The sequence below is a fragment of the Panthera pardus genome, unplaced genomic scaffold, assembly GCF_024362965.1.
Source record: "Panthera pardus isolate Hobbes unplaced genomic scaffold, ASM2436296v1 HiC_scaffold_17, whole genome shotgun sequence".
NCBI lineage: Eukaryota > Metazoa > Chordata > Mammalia > Carnivora > Felidae > Panthera > Panthera pardus.
Window position 1 is genome coordinate 27,460,768 of NW_026526732.1, and position 19,227 is coordinate 27,479,994.

Here is a 19,227-nt window from a genome sequence, read left to right on the forward strand (position 1 = left end):
GGACAGGTTTGTGGCAGAGAGTGGACTGCCGCAGATCGGAACCTGAACCTATCTGGGAAGCCAAGACAAAGCGCTTCCAAGACTGGGGTGGCATCTGTTAAATCCTGTGCGTTCAGACATTAAATGTTTCTTTGAGCTCCCCCTAAGACCCAGACACAGCGCCAGCCACTGTGTTGAATAAAACCTGGCCTCTGCTGGCGAAGAGCTCCAGACCCAGCAGGAAAGGCGAGTACATAAACAGATAAAAGCGAGCCACGGTACAAGGTACAAAGGTGGAGAGCAAGAGGAAGTGCCCACCTCTGCTTAGGAGGGTCAGGGACCGGCTCCTGGGTTGCGCACGCGTTCAACCGGAGCGCGGCACTGACCCACAGGTACAACGTGGACACCCATGTTAAACTGCCTGAAACCTGAAGGCAGGATTGTTGAAAATCAGACCATCATCCGGCCTCGGGGATGAAATATTTAGCTGGTTGGCTCGGATGAAAACGTGCACCCGGCGAGGCACGGAGAAGAACCACATTTGGGGTGAGAGGCTCAAGGAGGCCGGGGAACGGGGCAGTGGGGAGGCGCAGAGGCGCGCGGGGCTGCAGCCGGGACCCCCCACCCTCCCCCGGGCCCCCTTCCCTGGCCGGGCGCCGGCCCCCCGCGGCTCCAGGGCGGCGCGGGCGGGCCAGGCTCACCCACGCCCGGTGTAACCCGAGCCCGGCCCCGCCTCTCCCCGCGCGCACCCCGGCCGGCCGGGCAGGTCGGGGCGGCGCGCCGTGAGTCACCGGAATCTAGGTGGGGCCCCGGCGCCCCGAGCCGCGTCCTCCGGGAGCCGCCTCCCCGCGGCCTCTTCCCTTTTGTCGCGCTGCCTGCGCTCGCGGGCCACTCTCCGCCGGCGACCGAGCCCCGCGCGCTCCTCTCCTCCGCGCCGCCACCGTCGAGATGCTGCGCTGCGGCCTGGCCTGCGAGCGCTGCAGGTGGATCCTGCCCCTGCTGCTGCTCAGCGCCATCGCCTTCGACATCATCGCGCTGGCCGGCCGCGGCTGGCTGCAGTCGAGCGAACACATCCAGACGTCCTCCCTGTGGTGGCGATGCTTCCACGAGGGCGGCGGCAGCGGGTCCTACGAGGATGGCTGCCAGAGCCTCATGGAGTACGGTGAGTGCCGCCGCCTCCGGGAAGCCCTCTGGGCTGCGGCTGGGCGTGCGCGGCCTCCGGCCTTCGGAGGCCGCCCTAGGCGAAAGGAGTGAACCGGGGCAGAGGTAGTGAGTGATTAAAAAAAAAAAAAAAAAAAAAAAAATCTATTTAGAGCTTAGGTTAGGCATCCGACCCGAGCAAAAGAAAGCAGTAGCAGCTTTGAGTGGCCAAAACCAGGCTCAAAGCGGGGCGAAAATGGCCCTGGTTCAAACTATTTTTTTGTAGGGTTTGTCGGTGACATGCAAAAGGTGATTTTTCAGCCATCAAAGAGGTTTAGATGAGTAAATACAATGAACAAAGTCTATTTTCTTGAGACCTAGTGAACTCTCTTGCCATTATGCCACCGCCTCCTCTGATTCCTTGTAAGATGAAAATATACGCGCCTTCCCCAAGGTCGGTGTATTCCTTTGGCTTGAACTAAGTGAAAGCAACTCTTACTCGATTAAAAAAAAAAGGCCTTTCTGGCGAAAGTGTTAGCAGTTATGATTTCAATGGGTACTGCGGTTCTTTTAAGGAGCAGGCTAGTTCTGGTTCTTTTTTTGTTTTTAGGGGGTGTCTTTTTGACTTAAGTACGGCATTGCTGTTGAGAAAACTCAGTTATTTTCATCTGATTTGAAATCTACACAGCAAACACATCTTCTACACCAGCAAAATGAAGCAGCGTTGACAAATTTAATATACTGCAGTTGGAGTTAACTTTATTTTTCCAGCATGGAGCAGCCTGGATGTTTTACTTAATTGGCGCCACTGGAAAGGGGCACATTCTTGCCCGCTGCCACCCCCCACGAAGGGTAGTTGCCAAAAACGGCTGGGATCTATTGTGATTAGCCGTGTGTGCCTGGGGTGCTGGAGAGGAGGGTTTAAGTACGAGCCTAATTCCCAACTGAAAGCCAAGTGCTCTCGAATGGGGCTTTAGCAACTGAGTTCAAAACCGAGGAAGAAGCCTGCCCTGCCTTTCTCCATTCCCTGCTAGGGCGATTGACTTGATTCTTTACTCTGAAGTGGCCTAGGACTTCGAAGTACCCAGTTTATTTCTGGTTCTGGGGGCCCGTATCCAGAGCCTGGTGCTGTATCTTATCTACTGCGGAATTGTTTGGAAGTTCTCACCATGAGCTTGCCCCACAAAGGGAGGCATGGTCCTCATTAGCAGGTAATAAAATGTAAAGACCGCAAGGAATTCCTGCTTGCCTTAAAGTCTGTGTTTTCCCTCTCTTAAAACAAACAGAACGCCTGACAGGGTTTCTAGTATCTCAGAGCTTTTAGGGTTTTAAAGGGAATTAATTTCTTTGAAGTCATACATCTGTATCTTTTAGCCAAAATGCTTTGGAACTCAGTCTCTCCGGGGGACTTACGAAGACTGCTTATACAGATGTGTTCTTTTAAACGGACTTGATGATCAGACGTCAGAACAGAGACTAATACAGACCCAGAGAGTACTCTGCAGTCCTCCGCATGTGAAGGTTAGGCTGGAAGAGAGGTGCTGCCAGAACGGCCATCAGCACTGCTGCTGGGACATGATCTAGCCTGCACGGCTCTCCCTGGCTGTGGCTACAGCCCTCTTGTGAAACTCACACAATGCAGTTCTTATTTTTTCTGGACTTGGAGGATGAGCTCACCTTCCCAGGGCGTGGCTCCTCCAGCCTCAGAATGATACAGTGCTTTGTATGTGGAAGGGAATAAGCAGGTTTTGTTGGTGCAATTTTTTAATTAGAAGGCTAAAGCATTAACTTTTTTTAATTGTAAAGACAACACTGATCCAGTCCATAAACTATGTTTCGATTTGATATAGAAATTGGTTTTTGGTGGGGCGCCTGGGTGACTCAGTCCGTTGAGCTTCTGACTCTTGATGTGGGCTTAGGTCATGATCTCACCCTTCTTGGGTTTGAGCCCCCAAATCAGGCTCCGCGCTGACAGTGTGGAGCCTGCTTGGGGTTCGCTCTCCCTCTGCCCCTCCCCCACTCACGATCTCTCTCTTTCTCTCAAAATACATAAACTTAAAAGAAAAAAAGAAACTGGTTTTTGGTAAAGTTCAGTTTTCCAAGCGGGTCTTGAAAAATCAAGATGCGGCAAGACTGATTTGTATTGTATGATGCGGCAGGACTGATTTCCGTAAGGGGGCAGTGGCATTAACATCTCAGTTCAGTTATTCCTGTGACGTTTGCAAAGAGAAGTAAGTGCCAATAACGTGTTCGATGCAGCTTTTGCTCTAGACCTGGAATCAAATCATGAATCCAGGATCCACGGTCATGGTCATTAGGCAACCGTGGGAAGAAGAATACTGATGTGAACTCTCAAAGAGAGGTCCATTTCAGGCTATTCTGGTCAGAGATGAGCTGGAGTGTTTATTACACTTTCACTTCATTTTCTGCCATGGATGTTGGCTTCCTTAACAGGTGTAAAAATTGTGTATTCCTACACTATAGGGCGATTATCTAGGCATCTCTGAACCCTGGAGATTTTCAGATAACCCCAGTAAGGCTTTGTGGAAAACAACGTGTTTATGGGAGGTTTATCTAAAATGTAGTGAGCAGTTTACACACACTCCCACGTACGTATAAACACAACAAAGAGGAAGGTGGATGGCTCTAATTAAAATATCTCAATACAGAGGATTGACTTTTGTACACCCACTTTTTAAAAACTTCTTGAAATGTACTAGAACATCAACATGACTTATTGTAACTTAAAACAATTTTTTTTATTGTTTCATTTATTTTTAAGAGAAAGAGAGAGAGACAGAGAATGAGCAGGGGAGGGTCAGAGGGAAAGGGAGACACAGAATCCAAAACAGGCTCAAGGGTCTGAGCTGTCAGCACAGAGCCTGATGCGGGACCCGAACTCATGAACCTCAAGATCATGACCTGAGCCGAAGTCGGATGTTTAACCTACTGAGCACCCAGGTAACTTTAAGCCACACATGTAACTACCATCGTAACTTTTAAGAAAATATACCTTTTTATTACAAAGCGCTTGACCATCTCTTCGTATTAATATTCATAACATTAATATGCTCATTTTGATATTAAAAACAGATTATTCTTCAAGTATTGGCAATAATACTAATAACATAGATGTTTTTATAAAGGGAGATAGTTCCTTAGAACTATGTAAAATGCAGAATATTATATTCCTCATGGTTATTGACAGATTTTTAAAGAATTTCAGATTGCCACATCACCTCATTTTTCCTTATAAATCAACCAAATTATAAGCTGGATATTTGTTTTTACATGGTATTAACAACTAAATAGATACCCAGCTTAACAGATACTTGTTTAATTTTTTAAAACATCATGAGCATGTAGAGCATAGAAAGAACCTCACATTTATATTTCTCCAAACAGGAAAAGAACATTTGAAATAATTGTTCGAATTTCACATGTAAATAAAATGCAAAATTAAATTGGAATGCATGTTCATGCAGACTGTTTTTGTACCGTCCGCACCTTTTATTCCCCGTCTTTAAGAAAAAAAATACATCAGGAAGATATTTTAAGTGTCAGTGATACAGATTCTAAAGCCCAAGCAAGCTCTGGCTTGTCAGGGTGGAGACTAATGGAGTTGGATTTATGCACCGGGATAATGGCGATGAGTTTATGCACCAAGAATGGCAGTGGGGAGTCAGTACAGCCAAGTCCAAGAGTGCTTGCTTTAGATCTGAACTCACAAGTTCAGAGCTTCATTTTACCAGACGCCCTTCGACTACCACAGAATGCATTGAATGGTTTTTTTTTTTTTTTTTTTTTTTTTACATGAACTCAGTCTTGGATAAGTCCAAGAATCAGAGTATTTATTATGTGAATATTTTTAGATCATTTAGCCCTATGGTTCTTAAAATGTACAGGAAATGAGAAACATAAGTACAAAGTGAATAGGTTTACATTAGGCGAAATTGAACGTAGAAGAGTTCATTTTGAGACTATGCTCTTGAGGCCTTTTTGCAGAGAGGTAGGGTGAGATATTGAAATGTTATTGTTTTATGAAATTAGGCATTAGTAGGTAGGTTACTCTTTGTGGGTGTGTGTTCATGTCTTTACACAGAAAAATAAAGGTTGGCCACTCCATTGATTTTCCGAATTAAAGCATAGATATGTGTGTTCATTTATAAAATCCAGACGTGTGGGAACTTGTGACCTAGCCATTTGCTGCACTTAGCAGTAATCGCCCGAGAGCCTCACTCCCTTTTTAGTGACCTAACTTGTTTTCTCCGTGCAAGCGGGCACAGACTCACAGGCTATGAGAATTAGAAGGGCGTAAGAGTGCACCTGTTCACACTTTCACCAAAGCCTGTGCTCATCAACACCACCCACGATGAGCGGAGCCCTCTTCCCTTCGTTCGCAACTTAATTCAGTTCCCTGGACGCTGCTCTTTGTTTAAAAGTATTCGTCTTACGCCGATGGAGCTCAAATGTGCTTCCGTGTAAATTCTCCTTCCCAGCCTTCTTCATCTGACAGACTTTCAAATATGTGACCGTTGATCCCCAGTTCCCTGCTAGTCATCTTGTCCAAGTTGAGGGAGCAATTCTCCGTTTTCACATCTTCCCGTATGGGATGGATGGTTTCCCCACGGAGACTTTCAAAGAAGACCATAACGGGGCAAAGTATCATCATTCTGTAAAAACACAGTGGTAAGTAGTTATCATCTGGCTCAGTTTCAGGAGAAAATGTAGAGCACGTAAAGAATCTCACACCAACTGGATGCTGTCGCACGTGCCTCTGACGTTGCTTTGCTTGTCTTCTAAAGCTTCTGCAAAATCACTTCTTCCTATGTAATTTTTTTTGGAGGTCTGTTATGAGTTGCCCGCAAGATTTTTGCTACTCAAAGTGTCCAGACCAGCCGCATCAGCATTATCGGGAAGGTTACTGGGCACTCAGTATCTCAGGCCCCACTTTCTGAACCAGAATCTGCATTTTAACAAGGTCCCCAGGTGAAGCGTAAGCACTGTATAGTTTCAGAAGCACTGGTCCATATTCCTGCAGATTACCTCCTCATTGGGCATGCACCAGGCTTTTTGAATATATATTCCATCTATGTGTATACTTATTTGTAGACAGGAACTGTGTAATTTGTAATCATGGTTTTATCCAGTTTTCAGTCTATGACATAAAGAGTCTATCTGACCTAAAGAACTCTATACAAATAGTATGAGATCTGATCAAAGCTCAGATTTATTAGGTAGGCCCTTCCCTATTAATAGATGGATCTTTTGTTCTGGAAAGGGATTCTACTTTAATTGGGCGACAGGTGGGCATCTGCAAGGTACTGAGTAAGGGGCTAGCTAGATCAGACTGTCATGGTCAGTGTTGGGTGCCCACATGTAAAACTACTGAAGAATGCAGCAAATCCACTAAAAGAAAAATTAACTTTGGAGGAACAATTAGTGACCGTCTCTAAAATATTACCCACAATGCTAAAAATATTAGTAGTGCTCTCGTCTATAAGTTGTTTTTTCTTTTTTTTTTCCTTTTCACAAACTTCAGTTTGATTTATGGCTTCCAGCGTGGCATTCAAGGTATTTATTTTTCCTTTTTTTTTTTTTTCTCGCTCCTTTCTTATCCGTTGACCTTACTGGTCTTTTCCTAGCTGTATTTGTCTTGTAACATTGCATTTTCAAATGTCATCCCTGGAAAAAAGATAATAGCATTTTTCTCGTACAAAAAACTTAAAAGCATTTTCTAGGAAAAACTCAGAATTACATTAGTGACCATTGGTGTCGATCTGATGTTGAATCTTTGCAAGTGAGAGCAAAATTAGGTAGGCTGTTCTTTATCCAAATGGGTCTTTAATGAATCTTATTTAAAAGTGGGTTTATAAAGTGGCTGGTCTCTTTAACAATATGAACTTCTCCAAGTGGCACTTAGAAAATAAATTTAGGATGTAATAGGTTATATACAACACCAAATTGGTCTTCCCTTAAGGAGACAGAACAAACAAAAAACATTCCTGCACGGAAACATAGCATCCGTGTACCTGTAGTACTGAGTGATTTGTGGTCTCTGTTCGGCGAGGGCTAATTGACAGTGAGAATCCTCCCTGCTGTCTGTCGCAAACCATAATTAGGAAAGACAATAACATTTTGTGTACAAAATAATAATGGAGAACAGACTTGTCTTCAGAATAAAGATGGACAGTCTGCCTTCGAAGAGCCAAGGACCATCCATCTGTACATTCATGGAAGAAATAGCTTTAAGATGTTTTCCTCTTGGGGTTGGTAAATACGGTATAATTTAGACCATGGTATAATACAAACATAGAAATCCTTCCTAAAAGGGTTGGATATATTTGTAGGTATTAGGCTCATTCTGGGTAATTAAGTGAAACCAAAAGTACTCGGGGTGCAGACTTAACTTTTCACAATGTGTGTCGGGGAGATTTGCCATGTTATAAGTCTGCATGGCTGTCGGCCCCCTTCTCGGGAGGAATGTTGGGCTGGGATGACCTTGATCAGACCAGGTGGGGTCCATCTCATCATTTTACAGCAAAACAGTCATTGATAGGAGAGGGCAGATTGCCTTACTCATCGCTCATCAGCCAGGTCTTCAAAACTGTGCCAAGGTTTCTGTCTTCTGTGATAATTAAATGATTCAGTGTGGGTGTTTCCGTGCTGCAGGAGCAGGTTATCACATGTTCTGCTTCCAGGGAAGCCTTTCTCAAGACAAAAGGCCACTTACTTTGCCATTTTGATTTTCTCAGACTCAGCGTTTAAAGTAAACAAGACACTACTGGATTATTTCACACAGCTTAGGCAAAGTTCTTAAAATGGGCTGTGTTCATATTTGTGTTCACCTGTTGGCTTCAGGGTAGGCGAAGGGGCTCACTATTTTCTAAATTCCTTTCAAGTACGTGAAACAAAGTGTAAATTACGCTTCAGCTATCATGTTAGAGGGAGTGGGAATGGGGATAATCTGTGTTAATCTTCCCCAAATAAACAGGAATAATTATTAATACTACTCGTCATAGCTACATCCCTCATCATTTAGTTAGCTATACTTTTCAAACCTTAATCTGTGACTGTCAGAGTTTGGTCAGCAAAATATGTTCCTTGTTAGGAAGGTTTTTTTGTTGTTATTATTGAAGACTCACATTCTGCTACGCAAGTTTTCATTATGTTTGCTCTCCTCCATATGCTTATACAGATTGGTTGCCTTTCATGGCAGTTTCTAACCTGTGAACTCAACTTAAAAGGCAAAATCAGTGTCTGCTTCTTTGAATTTGATAATTGGATTTAGCTTTGAATTAGGTAATTGGATAATTGGATTTAATGATTGACAGTAGCCATAAAAATCCGTAGAAATGAGACTGTAATCGACAGTGGGTCATATACCGAAAGTTACATGTTTTTTTTTTTGGCAGTGCTCTGTTTTTATAAGGAGATTAATCATCTCTCTTAGTTCTTCTCAAACTTTAGTATGGATGTAAGAGATGTCAGTAAGGCGCAGATTCCTGGGTACTACCTCTTGAGTTATGATCCGTTGGGCTTGGAGGGAGTCACGGGAATCTGTATTTTTAATAAGCACCACTGATGATTTTGACACCGTGATCTATGGGCTCAACCTTGACATGGTCTGATTACTATTCTTTCCATAGCACAATCCCACTTCTCTTGCAAGTTACCTTACTTGAAGGACGAGGAAAAAGTGAGAACATTTCACATTCTGGCTTTATTCATTTCTGATTTAAAATAAAACATTTCTATTTTATCTTGCCCCTAAGACCTCCGATCGATCTCCGGAAAGAGCAAAAAAGGTCTGGAGGAAAGTAATGAAAATTATAAATATAAATAAAAAATTATATATAAAATATAAATAAAAAATATATAAAATTATAAAAAAAATTTATAAATATAAAATAGGCCCACTCATGCTCTGTCTCTGCCTCATCTTGCAGGCCACTAAGGGATAGTTTGTGGGAAAACATGGTATTTCTGAGACATATAAAAATGTGTTCTCTTCTTAATAACCTATTACGCCCCAGTCATTCCTAAACCTAGAGGAAGATCTGGAAGGAGCGTGGTGGTTGGAGAAAGTTTGTCTATAACAGATGATGATGTAAACATGCAGTGGGTAACTGAGGAACGAGAACGAATGGAAAGAAGTGCAGAAGTAAAGAAATACAGAAAGAAAATGGAGAAAGGTGAGGTACTGGAGAAAAGTCAGAGGAATAATACGCAAGGAACTTTTCGAGTGGTAAAGGCTGGAGCCTTCCTAGCTCCCTGACTTTTCACACAAGGGCTGTCCTCCTCACAATAATGTTGAAAGAAGGCATTTTTAGCCCAGGTTAGCAGATGTGTTAGCCCAGGTTAGCAGGCTGATGGTGGCTAATTGGTGACAGAGGCAGGGCGCACATGAAGTCTGGCTGGCTTCCGAGCCCCTGTTGCTTTTGCCCCCTGTGTCTTCCACTGTGACCAAATGACCTAGAATTAAGGGAGGATGAAGTTGTCAGCCAAGCGGTGCTCGAGGAGGAATAAAACCAGGGCAGATGAGCACATGACTCGCTTTTTTGAGTGCAGTAAAAGAGTAAATCAAGAGTGCGTGTTCGTCTATCAGTGAATGGATGGATAAATAAAATGCAGACTGGCCACACAATAGATGAAAGAAGACAGTCACAAAAGGCCATGCAGTATGGATTCCGTGTATATGAAATGTCCAGAACAGGAAAATTGATAGTGACAGAAACCAGATTAATGGTTGCCAGAAGCTGGAGGAAAGGGGTGGGGGTGGCACGTATGGAGCTTCTTTTGCGGGGATGAAAATTTTGGAATCGTAAGCGGTGATGGTTACACAACCCTGTGAATATAGCAGGAGCATACTTTGAAAGAGTGAATTTTATGGTATGTAAATTATAGATCTAAAAAGAATCATGTTTCGGATTTAGACAGGCTGGAAATCGAACTTGCCTGAAGCACTTATCAGCCGTGTGGCCACGTGACAGGTTATTTGAACTTTCAAAGCCTTCGTATATACTCATTTCTAAAGAAATGATGATAAAGATCTTTGATTTTTAAGTAATCTCTACACCCAACGTGGCGCTCAAACTCATGACCCTGAGATCAAGAGTCCCATGCTCTACCGACTGAGCCAGCCAGGCACCCCGCTAAAGAAGTGATGATAGTATGAACCTTAAAAAGACTGTGAAGATTCTGTGAACTAAGGCATGTCAGGTTCTTAGCACAGAGCCTGGCACAGAGCGATTACACCATCAGTGTTAGGCCCTCTAGAGAGGTTGTATGTGAAGAGATTTGAGAAATTCGTGCAGGTTGTGCGGTGGGAATTATTGGCTGGGGTTGTTGGCCAGGGTATCATGGCTCTCCATATTTCCACAGGCTCAAGGTAGAACGACACGGGACTGGAGGTGCCCGTGCAGATTTTCAAACCCAGAAATCAATTGTCACTTCATCCTGAGGCCTTTGAGGGCCAATATCAATAACTAAGAGCTCTTGTGCAAATACATCCTGAATAGTTCAAGACGTTAAAATTTAGACTAGCAACTGGGTATATTTGTACCTGAACTTGTTATGAAGTCACAGCTTCTTCATAATTAAATTGTTCTATTTCACATCTCGGCCTAGTCATGAGGCAGATGATTTCAGTGATTATTTTGGCACAGAACCAAACATTAATACGAAACAACGATGTTTTGTCAAGGTATTTGAACCATTTCCTAACGGGATTCTAATTTAATTGCTCAATATAAAAAAATGTTTACTATAGTTGCGTTGTGTTAGAACTTGAGTGAACCTTTTAAAGATACCTGTTTATGTGGCCTTTTTATTACGTGAGAAACAGTTTGATGAGTTTGAACTTTCATTTCAGAGATCTAAACATTCGAACTCTGAGGGGAGAAGGCATTATTGTGTAGCAACGTGTCGGGTACCCTCCGCACGAATTGCCTCTTCTTCCCTTGAGATACGGAGACGCTTACGTGCTGTCAGAAAAGCTGTCCTTGCGCCCAGATATAATGAGCAGAGAGCAAAAAACTCCTACTGATGCTTCGACAAGTGATTTTTAAATTTGGCATGTCTGTCTTATTAATTACCGTTTCTTTTCTCTTACAGCGTGGGGACGGGCAGCTGCTGCCATGCTCTTCTGTGGCTTTATCATCCTGGTGATCTGTTTCATCCTCTCCTTCTTTGCCCTCTGTGGACCCCAGATGCTTGTCTTTCTGAGAGTGATTGGAGGCCTCCTGGCCCTGGCTGGTAAGACTATGTCAGCAATTCATACCTTCAGTAGGCATCACTATCGTACTGTCTCTCCCATGACCCTTGACAATTACACTTCCTGATCTGTTTGCAGAAAATGTGTCACCAAGGGCAGAAGTAACAGTCACATGTCTTAAGATCTAGGTCCCCTTCCTCCTGTGGCTCAGACGGTATTACATGTCCTCCATCCAACGGAGGAAGGTTGTCACTCTGCGTGCTGCTCTCGCTTATAGATGACCCCATGTCCAGCGACACCCCTACCTTGAGGGACCAGGGCTGAGTCAGCCCTGGAAGTGTAGTGTTTCCATAGCGATCCCAGTGCTGGCCTCCTTGATCCCCTTGCTGAGGGGGCTGGAATGTCCTGGAGCCATTTTACTTATTGAAGGATGTTACAAGCTTATGATATAGTGGGGCATAGAAAGGGTTTCTGTGGTGGGACGGGAGACTCTAGGAGGCGCCCGGACTGGGATTGCCATTTTGTATCTTAGAGCCAGTTCTGGGGGATGGGAATTTAGTTATGTAGGTGAGTGCGGTCAGAGTGAACATTTATTAATGGAATGCAAGAACTAGGAGTCTAGGAGCAAGATTTATTTGAAATTTTAGGTGGGATCCTGGCACTAGGGACCTCAGCCGCAGAACTGAATTTAGATGCAACACTGGATTTTCTGAGGAAGAGAAAATCCACAGGTCTTTTCTCAAGGTACCAACTTAGGCTCGAGGGACCAAAGCAGAAATCCAGCTACAGACCTGGAGTACAAGTACAGAGTGAGCAGATGGTCTTGGAACAAGTCAGAAGCCTTGTGATTAGAAGAGGTGCATAAGATCAAGCGTGAGCCTGGAGGGAGACCGCCCCGTTCTGGGTTCCCTGAGCTTAGGGAGGGTAATCGCAGAGCCTGGGCAGAACAAGTTGGGGGTGAAAAGGGTCCTGACTGACAAGAAGGAGGTGGCCTCAGAGAACCAGCCCGTACAGGTCTGGCCCTCACCTTTACCTTGGAGAATTTCCCTTGATTGAAACATAAGGTTTACTCCAATGTTCCCTATGTCTCAAAGTTTGCTTTTCGAATACTATTTTAAAACCAGAAGTGGTTTGGAATCACAAAACATGAAGAATCTTGTTGAATCCTATTTCCGCTTCTATTTGGCTTTCGTAGTTAAATTTATAAGACTTTATCAAACCAACACACGCGATGTGTCTTCCTTTCACATGCCTTAGAAGACTAGATGGGCGCCTATTTTAATCACCATTAGAAATAACACTGGGACATTCATGTTCATTGCAAAACCCTAGTTGGTACCATATGACCCGACAATGCCTCTTCTCCGTATGTATCCCAAGGAACTGAAAGCAGGGACTTGAACAAGCAGGGACTTGGACATGTTTGTCCACCCATGGTCATAGCAGTATTATTCACAACAGCCAAAAGGTGGAAACAACCCAAGTGTTGCAGGAAATGTTAAATGAAAATGTGGTATATCACATACGATGGAGTATTATTCAGCCATCAAAAGGAATAAAGCTCTGATATATGCTACAGTGTGGATGGACCTTGAAAATCCTATGCTAAGAGAAACAAGGTAGACACAGAGGGCAAGTATTTGATGATTTCACTTATGCGACGGAAAGTAGATCCAAGCTCACCAGGGGCTGAGAGAGGGAGGGGTAAGCAGAGTTTAGGTTGGGGATGTTGAAAAAGTTTTAGGTAGAGATAGTGGTGATGATTGCCCAACTTTGGGAACGTATTTAGTGCCGGCGAATGGTACACGTAACCAGTGGTTACATGATAAACATGATGTTGTATGGAATTTGCCATCATTTAAAAAAAATCCCAATTAAACTCTTTCCTCCATGTTAGCGTTAAAAATATTACGATCTGGGAAGGGCCAGCTCGAGCCGACAGGGTTGCAGGAGTTTCTGTTGTAAGGAAGACTAATTCTGGCAAACTCCCACAGCTTCACTGCATACGGTCCTGCTTAATTCTGCCTTCTCACCTTACGACTGAGTCCTCATTTTTGCCTTGAGAGTGTGATAAGTAGAACGGGTCATGTTTATAGAAGAGGGAAAGGCCTAGGAATCTTCAGTGTACTTTTAGTGGTTAGCAACGTTCAGTTAGGGCCTACTGGACTTCTAAGAAATATTTCGCAGCAACAATTATTTTTAATTTTATGTATGTCTTGGGGTTACTATCTGAAAAATTGAGTACCGATACAATAAAGATTGTGCAGAAATGGATCCAAATCATCGTAAGAACTTTACATATGATGAACTGAAACAGGTAGTGAACGTTATTTAACATTTATGACCAGGGGAATTTGAAGATAATATAGGCAAGGGTTGCTTTTATGTCTTACACAATATTTTGCAGTAAATAATAAACTTAACAAGTAAGAATTTGCCATTTAAAGCATATAAGAAACAGAGAAATGTTAAGATCTGCACCGAGATCGCTCTTCTTAAATTGCCAGAGAAGGGGAACATTTCGAGTTGAAAAACGGAAGGAACAAACCATGATGTGGAAACACTGATGGCCTTTCTAGCAATAAAAAAACAAAAAAGGAAAAGAAAATGACTTTGAGGATGCATTCGTGGAGCTGGCAGAAAGCATTTCGGTGAAAGGAGGAGGAGTGAGCACTCTCCGGTCTCCAGAGCACGGCCAGCTGGCCCCTCTGGGTGCAGACTGGTGTCTCAGTGTCACAGATTGAAAATGCGTTCATGCCCAATGACGTAACAATGCACGGGTGAACTATGGCGTGAGAGAATGCAAGAACGCAGCATAGCGTGTGGAGGCTCGTTACAGCTTTGTAGAGTTATGCATGTTCATTGGGAAATAAGACAAAAATAGATTTAATCAAGTTTGTATTTTTTTAAATTTGCTTAAAATGCCAATATGATGAATAATAACTGTAATAAGGTGACTCTTCTACCAAAGAGCTTAGAAATCTTCTGGGTCTGTGCATTCTTTCTTATATCTTCCTTCCACTTCCCCAAGGCACTGACTCTTCCCCTCTTGAATTCCCATCCCGCCATCCTGGAACATTCTTGCCTCCGACCTCCATCTCTCCATTTCTATTTATTCTTCAGATTCCTGCCTCCTCTGCAGGCTTTTCTGGTGCTTCCCTACATTGGTCATTCGCATCATTGGCTTGCTGTGCCTGCCACTTAGTCACTCGTTTATTAAATGACTATTCCAGTGGTGTAGTATTATCAACATTGTCTCACGTATGTGTTGTGTGCACACATGTGTGTATATGCGTACATATTACTGTTGCTAACACGGAAAATATGAACTGTGTTTGGCACAGGAATTACCAAGATGAAAAAATACTCTTCAGTACCACCCTGCTTTCTACTCTGTACTATAGTTTTGCACCTTTTATTTTAGTAAACGTAATGCATACACAGGTACTACCGAGAGAGTCCCTAATTGTTCTCTGTATTTTGTATATTCAGTGTTCTGCTCAGTGCCAGGTATCTCTGACATACAACACTCAATAACCTGTGTTGGCTCATGATTAACCGCATTCCCCCGGTCCCTTTCATTAGAACGAAGTGGATTTAACGGTTATGTAAAGGCAAAGACATCGTGGAAGAGGGAGTTAATCTGTTGTTACCACGCATTCATCCATGCGTCCATATTCACTCTTTGGGATGTTTTTCTTCCCTTCAGCTGTCTTCCAGATCATCTCCTTGGTAATTTACCCCGTGAAGTACACCCAGACCTTCGACCTTCATGCCAACCCTGCCGTCACTTACATCTATAATTGGGCCTATGGTTTTGGGTGGGCGGCCACGATTATCCTGATCGGCTGTGCCTTCTTCTTCTGTTGCCTTCCCAACTATGAAGATGACCTTTTGGGCAATGCTAAGCCCAGGTACTTCTACACATCCGCCTAAGGTGGGGAGTGAGCAGAAGAAACTCGATGCTGCCAAGATGGATCCCAGAGCAAGAAACTGTCTTCCTCAGCGTCCTTCGAACCCATTTGGTGGGCAGTGTACATATCATTAAATTAGTCAATGCTAAATAACTTGGGAGAAAATATTTCTTAAATGGCGGTACAGTTTCATATTCACCTTTTATATATGTTTGTAAACAAAACTTACTTCTTTTAATTAATTACCTGTAATGTGCCCGTATCTCCTTATTTCTACCCATACCATTTATACTGCATTTGTAAAAGAATATGAATATGAAACGTAACCCCTTTATACGGTAAAAAATGAGAAGGCTTCAAAGATTGGTGTGACCTGATCAGGTTTCTGTTTTTCTCAGGTGGAATGGACTGGGTCTATTAAAAGCCAACGAGAAGAGAGCGGTATTAGTAAAAATTGTCAGTGACCAACTATTCTACAAGAAATACAAAAAATATATATTTTTCAAGCCTTCACCTATTTAAAGAAGCAAAATAGTTTCCTAAATGCATACCATTTGTGAGAATTTCTAACTAATATCCTGATTTTTTTTTTTTGCAAAACTTCATGTTAACTTGATATGACATCTACGAACGTTTTCTTTCATAGCCAAAGCCTGCTGCCGTAGTCAGGCCTCCTTACGTAGTGAAATGTTAAGACGAAATTTTCTCTTTTGAAGTGGCTTGTAGGGTTGGGGTGTGGGAAAGTGCTGAATTCATAAATCTATACTCTTTTGTGTCTATATGTTCGGGAACACAGATCTGATTGAAAGCTGGGCTGGGTCTAACTCATCGCGGCTGACAGGTGTGATTTGGTTGTTTATTGAAGCATCAGGAGGGCCATTCCTATCACAAAGTAGCATGAAGACAGCGTCAGGAGAAGAAATGGCTTGAATTCTTCATCTCAGGTTTGACTGGGCTCTAATCATATAGACACAGCTTCTGATAGATGGCAATTGTAAACAACACCTTAAATGTAGTTACAAACCTGGTCTTCCTTGGAAAAGAGATTTAAAATATTTGATATAGAACATACAATGGGAGAAATCAGGGATGTGAGGTTTCTCTGAATGGCAAATATATGATATATCGCGTTGACTATTATTATTTTTTTTTACCATTTGTTCTTACATAATGAAAACCAATTCATTTTATATACCAAATTATTATTTTGTAAGTTTCAGAATAAACCATTGCTGTTTTCATTATGAATTTTCCCCAATAAACCAGGTGTTCTAATCTTGTTTCTAGTTTGTAGTTTTTGGCTTTGCTTTTTTCTTTTTTCAACTCTGGGCAAGGGAATATTTTTTTTAAGTTTACTTATTTGGAAAGAGAACACCCACACAGGTGGGGGAGGGGCAGGGAGCGAGGGAGAGAGGGAATCCCAAGCAGGCTCCACATTGTCAGCTCGGAGCCTGACATGGGGCTTGAACCCACAAACCATGAGATCATGACCAGAGACAAAATTGAGAGTCAGACGCTCAACTGACTAAGCCACCCAGGTGCCAGGAGAAGGGAATTTTTAAAAAATGCTTTGAGTGGGGCAAAATAATAAGAGTGTTGGATAAAATGAAAAGTAGCTTTTTCTTAGTTTTAAGGGTCTTGCTCATTTGAGGTTTCCAGTAACAATTTTTGAATGAACTTTAATGGATTCTATTAGTCTCCTCCCCGGACCTCTTTAATGACTAGCACCCGGTACACAGGTATCTATCCATTGTTGCCACCAGAGGGAAATGGACTGAGAGATTTCCCATAGCTCCAGATGCCAGGGAACATTTGTGTGGTTTAGCTGAAGGTTCATCCTTCTCTCATCTTCCTGCTTGAGATACAATCGTCTTCCATTCAGGTAGTGGGACAGCAAGGAGTTTCTTTACTTGTTTTCCCCTTTTCCACCTTCCCCCAGTTCTCCACCATGGATTGTAGGTTAATTCTCCTATGGTGTGTGTAGATGTGAAGACGGGTTGCAGAGTGGCATGGTGGGATATTGGAGATACTTCTCGGTGCTTCTGTTGGCCGGTTGGTTCTTGGCAGGCAATTTTTTTCTGTTTTTCAACATATGAGCTGAACGTTTCTCATCATAAATTTAGAAGAATGTAGTCTGGGTGATTATTCACACCAAAAATTTTAAAAACTTCTGTGACAGGTAGAGGAGTTGAGGTGATAATTAATGTTAAAAATGTCATCTTCTGAAATAATAGCACAGGTAACTCAAGAAGATAATGGGTAGCTAGAGATTACGAAAACAACTTGTGTACCTGAAAACGACTCTCAGATACACGGTTCTCTAAAGCAAGCACTCCTGTCTTGGATTTTCCCTGTCCAACGTTCGCCTTTCCCTCCTTAATAAATTACATACTATAGTCTAATGGTGCACATGTAGGAAAAATATGGCTTCCTGGGACCTATGGTCTGTATTAACGGAAGCATTTCAATCCGAAATGTTTCTAACAAAGACATACTAAGTGTTATCTTGGCTTACATGTTCTACTTCTTTCAGCCCTGTTCAAGCACAGAGATCCTCTGTTCCTTGTTGGTTCATATTCACCAGGACAGATACCTTTACGTCATAAAAGGGGCAGAATTCCAGAGAGTTCTAGAGAGTAATGAAGAAGTTGACTAAGAAGCCATCTAAAGACTAACAGTGCATTGCATGATATTTTCCCTAGTAAAGCTGAGTGGCTTTTGGCTCTCTAATTATATTGAGTCCCCACCCTTTAAATAAGCAGTTGTAGGTCCCCAAACACTTTCTCACGCTCACACTGTAAGTAGTCAGATATGCCGGGTGCCACTTACTGTTGAGTGCCACAAAGAAGTAATACGTCAAGGTCCTTCAATTGTCACACAAGGTTAACTATGGAGTGTAATTATTTTAGTTTCAAAACCATATATGACAGGACTGACAATAAAGTTTGATAGGCTTTCCTTTTCTAAGAAAATGAAAACAATGGGAGAATATAGCCATAATATCTTGATTATGTTGACTTTTGCTACCAACTCCTGCTGAAAGACAGCCCTATTAATATAATAAACATAAATGCGGGATCAACTTATTCTGTTTTCCCAGGCGTATCCGAAAAGGCCATATTTGAAGTGCATCCAACTTCGGCTCTTGTTGGCTGTGTAGGCTTGGGCGGTTTACCTCTCCACTGGCCTCATAACCTAATTCATAAAATGATTGCAAATTATCCTTTTTGTTTCCAAATTCTTTGCTTCTGTGTGTTTGTATGTGTATCTACTCATTTGTCGATTTACTTAAATATTCTTGGGTGAAAGAAAATAAGATAAAGTGATCGTATTTTTTGTGTGCTTTTTTTTTTTTCCCCAAGTTGACTCATAGCTAGAGACAATGATTAAAATCCTAATACGGTGATGGATTTTTTTTTTCTTTAGTTGAAAATGAAAGAAGATTCCTTTAGTTGGAAGAACCACTAAATAAGTGAATATAAACTCTATCATAAACATAAGTCAGCCTAAAGCTTAGAAGAAAAGCTTTATTTGTATTCTAGGGAGCTTCTGATTCAAGGTGGTAGAGTGGACTCCATTAAATCCATCACTTCTGACCAATATAGAGAAAAATTGTAGAGTAATAAACAAGTACCAGAGGGATTAAATCCATAACAAGGGAGGTGTCCATCAGCTGACCAGAGGCTTTGCCAAATTTGAGAAGATGAAAAATGTTGACTTCGTCAACAGTGGAGTGAAGCTACCACCCAGAATAAACTCAAGCTGGCTGTTGGGAAATTAACAGCTGTGCTGCTTGATAAGGGGCAAAGGCGTGCCAGTCTTGGAGTTGGCAGAGGAAACTGGAGTTCCCAGTACTACTGGGAAAGGAGGAGGGTAAAGATCAGGGGAATTGGTCTGTCCCATGAAGATTCTCCAGTTGGCCTGGCCTGGCCTCCCCTTCCTCTCATCAGATTCCTACCCCTTAGGGAGGGGAGCAGT

General features: G+C 42.7%; 1 protein-coding gene across 1 annotated transcript; it reads left to right on the forward strand.

Annotated features, from left to right (window-relative positions):
* Positions 1-774: 774 nt before the first annotated feature.
* PERP (p53 apoptosis effector related to PMP22) lies at positions 775-16,524 on the forward strand. The gene is made up of 3 exons (XM_019420459.2): positions 775-1,141; positions 11,236-11,376; positions 15,045-16,524. The coding sequence occupies exons 1-3, from the start codon at positions 928-930 to the stop codon at positions 15,269-15,271; spliced, it is 582 nt and encodes a 193-aa protein (XP_019276004.2). The 5' UTR covers positions 775-927; the 3' UTR covers positions 15,272-16,524.
* Positions 16,525-19,227: the final 2,703 nt, after the last annotated feature.

Excerpts from the sequence above, each read along its gene's own strand:
- PERP (XM_019420459.2), top strand. The coding sequence starts at position 928 with ATGCTGCGCTGCGGCCTGGCCTGCGAGCGCTGCAGGTGGATCCTGCCC. Across the intron at positions 1,142-11,235 it reads CCAGAGCCTCATGGAGTACG|CGTGGGGACGGGCAGCTGCT; the intron begins GTGAGTGCCGCC and ends TTTCTCTTACAG. Across the intron at positions 11,377-15,044 it reads AGGCCTCCTGGCCCTGGCTG|CTGTCTTCCAGATCATCTCC; the intron begins GTAAGACTATGT and ends TCTTCCCTTCAG.